Genomic DNA, 7,552 nt, shown 5'->3' on the forward strand with positions numbered 1-7,552 from the left:
CGTTCAAGTCTACTATGTTTTTGATATCGACTCGGTGTGTTAGAGGTCCTCTGTTCTTGAACACCTCACATTATAATACACTCTCGTTGCAGTGTAACATTTGCTTCGATAATTCTATATTCAACGGGATGACGCCGTGACGGAACACTACCTGTAGCGGCCTTTCTGATTTGATTATTGAATCATGATACTTGAAGGCGAAATTAGTTGATTACCTGGTATTCACTTTCTCATTTTGGCGTCTATTGAACTTATTAAGAACCTGAAATTAATATGTGGAATAAATAATTCGGCGTTCTCCCAAGAAGTTAAAGTCGAAGTATTTGGGATTCTCGGCGGGGGAATAGTGGAATAAATGAGTCCTGACACTAATGCTGGCATACGAGTTAGCTGGGAGGGCTTGTATATATCTGTGGGCTTATAAACTCTTTTTGTGTTGAGTGCTGGGTATTTGCACGTATATTGTGTTGTGTAGAAAATTACTCCTGTTGTATTATAGAATTCTTTTTCTTTTTTCTTTCGTGCCCCGCGATATCCATACTTACTAAGGTATGCTGGCATATAACAGCGATGAGTAAGGTAAAGTGTGTAACAGAATAGGCTGATTGCAATACATGTCAGTAGTCTTCCTCCTTTTATATGCGGCCCTAGAATCGTCGGTTTTCAGTGTGATATTTCACATCGCCGGCCAGCCCCCGCCCCACCGGCCTCGGCACCTCCGTCTCGGCCGGAGGCCGCTTACAAATGTGGATCCCGCGGACTTTGGAACGGCGCTCCGGGGAGATAGGAGCCGGGCCCCGGTCAGGCGACGTCAGACCAGCCAATGATACCAAGCTCAATGGTCAACGTTAGACGCCAGCATTATTTCGAACCTGTAGTTTGAAGCTGTTCCGTCGTATTCGGCGTTTACGATTTAATTACGACGTTCGGATGATGAGACGATCCGTTGGCCTCGGCATTGAGGAACAGGCTTTTTCAGACCGCAAGAAACAGGCCAGGAATAGCCACAAGGTTTGGAGTTTGGCGGCAACGTCTTCCGCTCCGTCATAGACCGCCACACGCCAGGGACAGCTACGCGAGGTACGACCTCGCAATTCCGAATCGAGTTCCTCGCGGGGTTAGACGTTAACGGAGTTGGAGGCTCGGCAAAGCCCGTGACACGCGCGGCTGGATAGAAATGCCCGTTTGAGGGCAGCGTAGTTCCATCACGGTCAGAGGCGAATAGTTTAAAAAACAATTGACGCTCCCACTCATTCTCGTCGGTAATAAGCCCTATTCCGCAGCGAAGCTTCTGTCCATTGTTTTATCCCGAACCGTTGATAAGAAGGAGCTTGGGACACCTTCCAGTCCGCCCTTCCCACCACCACCACCTACGCTTCCTCGTCTTCGCACTCGCGAACGATACGTTGATTAGTCTCCGGGGGGAAACGTCGACGACAAACGATGGCCGGCCACTTCCGAGCTTCCCTCGCCGGCGCGCCGGGCGCCCCACCCGTCGCCAAGTCCTTCCCCGACCGGCCCCAGTTCTCGGGTTTCATGAAGCCGTGCCGGTTCGAGGGCGAGGTGCGCAACCTGGAGATTGTCGGGGTCGTGCCGACCGAGCTGGACGGGACGTTTTATCGCGTCATGCCCGATCCGCAGTTTCCGCCTTTTATCGAGAACGATCCTGTATGTGAATTTGTTTTGGTGATCTTCTTTTTGTGTTTGATATTGTACTTGTGATTAGTACTGATTGATGTGTGTGATCAGTGGTTCAACGGCGACGGAAATGTGTCTGCCTTCAGCTTCCACGATGGAAACATCGATTTCAGGCAGAAATACGTGAGGACGGAGAAGTTCGTAAGAGAAAGAGAAGCCAATCGAGCATTAGCAGGTAATGAAGATTCTCACCCTTTTCAACCCACAACTGATGTGAACGGCAAATCCAGGAAAATACCGCAACAAATACACCGACGCCGTGGAGTTCAAAGTCCGTACCACGGCGAACACGAACATCTATTACTTCAACAAGTCCCTCCTCGCCATCAAAGAGGACGCGCCGCCGTACCTCATGGACCCCGTCACCCTCGAGACCAAGGGCCTCTGCGACTTCGACGGTCAGCTCCCGAGCCTGACCTTCACCGCGCACCCCAAGCTGGACCCCGTCACGGGCGAGCTCGTGTGCTTCGGATACGAGGCCAGGGGCGACGGGACGCCCGACGTGTGCTACTTCAGTATTGATGCCGATGGCAGGTTCAACCAGACGGTGTGGCTGGTTGCGCCGGTCGTTGCGATGATTCATGACTTTGCAGTGACTGATAATTGGGTATGTGATTTCATGGTTATGCTTTTGTCTTTAGACTGGTCTGTTGGCAATAAGTCGGATTGCTAATATCTACTGCAGGTCCTATTCCCCATGATCCCCCAAATATGCGACATCGAAAGGCTCAAGGCCGGAGGCGAGCATTGGCAATGGGACTCCAAAGTGCCCATCTACATCGGCGTACTACCTCGAAGAGGAGCCCAAGGAAGCGACGTCAAAGTACTCACACCCAATCCCTTCTCCAAGCCACCTCAGCCATACTGACACGACATCCAGTGGTTCCGCGCACCGAACGGCTTCCCAGGCCACACCACAAACGCCTACGAGACCCCGCAGGGCACGATCGTCTTCGACCTGCCCCTGACCGACAAGAACGTCTTCTTCTGGTGGCCCGACGCCGACGGCAACGCCCCGGACCCGCACGACATCCGCGCCGAGTACGTCCGCTTCGAGTTCGACCCCACCGCGACCGCGGACTCCCTCGACCTGCCGACGCCGACCGTCATCCTCAAGCACGACATGGAGTTCCCGCGCATCGACGACCGCTTCGCCACGAAGCCGCACCGGCACAGCTGGTTCGACATGATGGACCCGTCCCTCGGGACGGACTTCGCGGCCATCATGCCGGTGCTCGGGGGCGGCCACCCGCTGTACAACGCCGTCGGCCATCTCGACCACGTCACGGGCGAGCTCGAGGTGTACTACCCCGGATCGACGCACATGGTCCAGGAGCCGGTTTTCGTGCCGAGGGGGGAAGGGGCTGAGGAGGGGGACGGGTTTGTGGTGGTGCTTGTGAATAATTACAGGACGATGTCGAGCGAGCTGCATGTTTTGGATACGAGGAAGTTCACGGCGGCGGCGGCGGTGGTCAAGGTCCCGATGAGATTGAGGGCTGGGTTACATGGGAACTGGGTTGATGCTAAGGAGTTACGATAACGACAGGCTAGTCTATGTAAGTGATGACGAATCGAGAATGCATCTCTCGCGGTTATGACCATCAAAGTTCTCTCAAGCAAACATACACCCTCTTAAACAGCCACTGTAGAACCGATTGGACCGAACCGAATGTTGGACCACGCAACCTTACTATGTGATGTCAGCTGGTGCATCAGAAATACACATCGTCACCGCCTCTACTCACGCTTTGTACCAGTCCAATTGCCTATCCGGGCTATTCGGATCATTCTGCTCCCACGGGCAAGGACCTCGAGTGCGACCCGGAAAATCACCGCTATTGGCAGGGTACGTCGAATCAAGCCAGGTATTCCACGCGTAATACTACTCTCTCGTCAGTGAAAACCATGGCGATAAACGCAAACTCATGACACGAATAGCATGTCGAGTTGTGGACTCACGTCATCTTGAATGGACAAGGCCATAACCATAGGTCGACTCAGCATATCACTCTGCCGAGAGAACCCCCCAAACTCCTCAAAGAAGTCTCGCTCTTGAAAGACGCTAGCCTTGGCCCGGCAATACTCTTTGCTCAGATCATCGCCGTCGGGAATGCCAGCAGTCGCAGGCGCAGGAGTCTCGATCTTGACGCCGTCCTGGACGAAGAACTTGGTGATTTTGTCCGCGGCAAAACGCGTGACAACCCTATCAATCATCGCTGTTAGTTGCATTCGACAGATCGGAGACGGAAAACGCCGTACGTAAACTTCTTGGTCGTATCAACCGTCTTGCCCGGCCCGTAAAAGTCCGTCACGCCCAGTCTGTAGGGGTTGTAATCGCAGCCGTCCTTGTCGCACATGGGAAGGCGCTCAAGCATACAAAATTCGCCGTTGGCGCAGACCGTGTACGAATTGACGCGGGCTCGGCAAAGCTTCGAAGTCGTCTGGAAGGCTTGGGAGTTGGAGTTCCTGCGCGAGGATTTGGGTCAGTCAAATTCGAATTTCTTGCGGTTGAAAGCTGACGAGACCCAACTCATGCCATGGATAACTCACCATACGTCGAACTCGGGACAGCACGCCCCAAGATTCCCTTCGCCGCGAACAGGGTCCCAGGGAGAGGGTGTCCAACCCTCGAAGTTGGCCTGAAAGCACCATCATCAAAACCAGCTCCTTCAGAGAACGATATTAATGGCAACAACTCACCTGACCTCCCACAAACCTTGAAGACCGCGTACACTCAGCATCACAATACCCCGTCCCATACCTCGCCCCGGCCTCGTTCCCAGGAAACCTCTCCATCCCGCCATCCGCATCCATCGCAAGAAACCTCAACGCCCCGTTCAACCCGCACGCCATCGTCGACAGATCGACATCAAAAGCAAGCTCGTTCCCCAGCAGCGTGAACGTCTGATACCGATCCCCGCCCCCTTCCATCAGGAACACGCGCGAGTTGAAGCTCCTACCAAAATCGATGGGCGTGTAGTAGCTCTGCGACAGCGCGTCGCCGGTCGCCGCGATGCCGTAGCCCGGGTAGTACGCGCCGTCGAGCGCGCACCGCTCCGTGCACGACTGCGTGCTGTTGCACTGGTCCGCCTGCCACTGTTGGTTCTCGAAGCAGCTGTGGTAGTCGTCGACCAGGTGCAGCCAGCGGTACTCGGCGTCGACGGTGATCTCGCCCTGGACGGTCTCGCAGGCCGCGCTGGAGGTGCAGCGCTTCCAGGAGAGCTTGGGGTGGACTTCCTCTTGGAGGTCGCCTACCTTCTGGGCCTTGGCCAGTAGAGCCAGGAAGAGGGGGTGAAGAAGATGACGCATTGTCACTTTGGAGTGTGAACTTGAACGAGTCTTGATTCTGTGCAGAGGAGAAACTGGCCCGTGGACTTGAGATTAACGACATAGGCATGAGCTCAGCCGGAGCTTATATCGGTTCCAATGGTCCAACATAAGCAAAGCGTTTCTTGTTTGGGCAGCTTCATCATCCAAAATGGAATGAGGTTGGCCAACCCACACAAATCGCAACACTTCTCAAGTCTAAGCCGGGCGAAAGTATTTGTCAGGTGGGTAGAATAACAGCAGAAAGAGGAGTGCTATGGCGGAACGTGTGCCTCCTTACGGATAGAGGTATGACATTTCCCTCACTGCGCTCATGCATGGCTGCTGACGCGGGATCCGGATGAATCCGAACGCGCAAATGTTCTAACTGCGTACGCCCCTAACCTGCAGACATGAAAGAGCTCGAGATCTGCAGCTGATGATCTTGGCACAGTATCAATGTGCCTGGCTCTCCGATCGGAGCGGTCTTTGCCGTGGTGTGATGTCGACAAATTCATCCAGAAGGAGTTATGAGGTACTTAACCACAGCATCAAGTGAGACGACGCCAAGAGGTAGGAAGAGTGTCGTTGTGATAGGTTCAGGAGCACAAATTAAAGGCCTCGAGTTTCTCTTTTTAAACATCACATAACTCGATGGTCGCTGGCCCAAAGCTAAGAGTGAAGCCACTGCAGGTCAACCATACTTCAGTACACACACAGCCCAAATACCCCTCTTTGCATGACCTATGACTGATGTATATTCTGAAGACTGAGATTTAATGATGTATAGAATACTTGCAGACCATGATTTACTTGCAGCGTCACTTCTGCTCTACTCATTCACAGCGGAAATCGAATTAAGCTGGCTCTCAATGCAGTTTAATAACTGAGTTGGGCCTTCTTGAACGTAATTGAAACAGAATAGACGTGGTGAATAAAAGACCATAACCCATCCCAAAGCCTCTCAGGAGAACAACAACACGTTAGAGTCTACATGTCTCTTTCGCCAGGATTTTACGAAAATGGCATTTACACGCTGCTTTCGTGCGTTCATGGAGAGAAAAGAGAATAGAAGAGATTACGAGCATCAAATTGCCCAGAGACCTTGACTAAGCGCTCTTGTTATTAGCGACTCGTTTGGATCGCATGGTGTGACTTAGGTTTCCTTTTATTAGAGTCCCTCGGTTCTTTCTTTTTAATCTAGTTGCCGTCTTCTAATTTGCCGATTTGATATACGCAGATACTAGGTAGGGTGTGTAAGCAGAGACCCGCTGCGTGCGCCTTCACATCTACTGAGAGAGCCTCCACGTCTCAAGAGTATTATTCCCACAAACATCACGTCAAATATCAAACAACTCGTTGCTAATAAGTATGATCCAAAAGGACTGAAGGTTGTTGTGTTTCTTATTCCTGCAGTGCATGAAATAGCGGTTGAAAATTAGACACTGAACCATTCTCTATTCTCATCCACAAGCTCCTTCACCTATATCATCTTGAGACATGTGCTTCGAAAGCCGACTGAGCCTGAATTTTCGTAAGCCCGTGCCATTTTCGACACCAAAAACTTCGATGAGGCTTAGATAAGGCTGCCTTTCCGCCGTAGGTGATGTGTCACTGCCAAGAGGCTGACGAATGTCTCATGTTACCACAGCTGAACGTCAGCCTCCCTTGCCATACAAGTGCATCGGATACGTGCATGTAAGACAACAACACAACCGTCGTTATAACTTCCCCGCCCGCCCAGGTTGCACCGCCTGAAAGTGATAAAAGGGCTGCCATTGCCGCTTCATTGATCTTGGACTTCCGCTTGCGGTCAACTGATTACGGTGCCTGTGCAGACTCAAAAAAATAAAAAAAACAGCGACTATCTTATGGGGCAGTCCAAGGCACGCCCCAGCATCATGTCTATCTTCAAACATCGATATGCTGCGCTACGAAACTCTTCCTCGCAACATTCTTCCGGAAGTCAAGTACCTCCTTCTGACAAGACACAACTCTTACTCCCACGGATTCGCGGATGGCTTCCCAGCGGCTGGCGCGGCATGGCAGCCATCAACATCGCTGTGTTGGTGGTCATAATACTACTCCTCACCAGCCTCCTGATTGCTGCGACCTCGGCGACCGGCAACCTGATGCAATCTTGGCAAGTTCACACTGCGGATTGCCAAACAGTTGCCGCGATAAATACTTTACTCCACCTACTCATCAACATCCTATCGACTTTCATACTTGCGTCGTCAAACTTTTTTATGCAAGTTTTAAATGCGCCAACTAGACCAGAGGTTGACAACGCACATAGCAAGGGAAGATGGCTAGATATTGGCATCCCATCCTGGCGGAATGCCTACTGGCTATCCCCCATGAAGCTTCTGGCCTGTATATGCCTATTGATTACTTCGATGCCTATTCATTTGATTTTCAATAGTGCCATCTTCAAGATGGACCATCGAATGGGCGACTTCCACGCCACTATCGCAAGCCGTTCCTTTATTGAGGGGGGCTCCTACCTCCTTCCAGGTGCTAGCTTGATTACTAAAGAGCTCTTCAT

General features: G+C 52.0%; 2 protein-coding genes across 2 annotated transcripts; one reads left to right on the forward strand and one right to left on the reverse strand.

Moving 5' to 3' along the window:
• Positions 1–1,443: 1,443 nt before the first annotated feature.
• On the forward strand, positions 1,444–3,238 carry CkaCkLH20_05608 (lignostilbene dioxygenase; the record flags this gene model as incomplete). Its single annotated transcript, XM_038888326.1, has 5 exons — positions 1,444–1,668; positions 1,750–1,873; positions 1,929–2,305; positions 2,384–2,521; positions 2,579–3,238. The coding sequence occupies 5 exons, from the start codon at positions 1,444–1,446 to the stop codon at positions 3,236–3,238; spliced, it is 1,524 nt and encodes a 507-aa protein (XP_038746223.1).
• Positions 3,239–3,330: 92 nt separating this feature from the next.
• CkaCkLH20_05609 (exoglucanase 1 precursor) lies at positions 3,331–5,007 on the reverse strand (the record flags this gene model as incomplete). Its single annotated transcript, XM_038888327.1, has 7 exons — positions 3,331–3,388; positions 3,444–3,580; positions 3,658–3,901; positions 3,958–4,164; positions 4,249–4,337; positions 4,399–4,414; positions 4,460–5,007. 7 exons carry the CDS (start codon positions 5,005–5,007, stop codon positions 3,331–3,333), a joined length of 1,299 nt encoding a protein of 432 aa, XP_038746224.1.
• Between the last annotated feature and the right edge of the window lie 2,545 nt (positions 5,008–7,552).

Source organism: Colletotrichum karsti (genome assembly GCF_011947395.1).
Source record: "Colletotrichum karsti strain CkLH20 chromosome Unknown Scaffold16, whole genome shotgun sequence".
Taxonomy (NCBI): Eukaryota; Fungi; Ascomycota; class Sordariomycetes; order Glomerellales; family Glomerellaceae; genus Colletotrichum; species Colletotrichum karsti.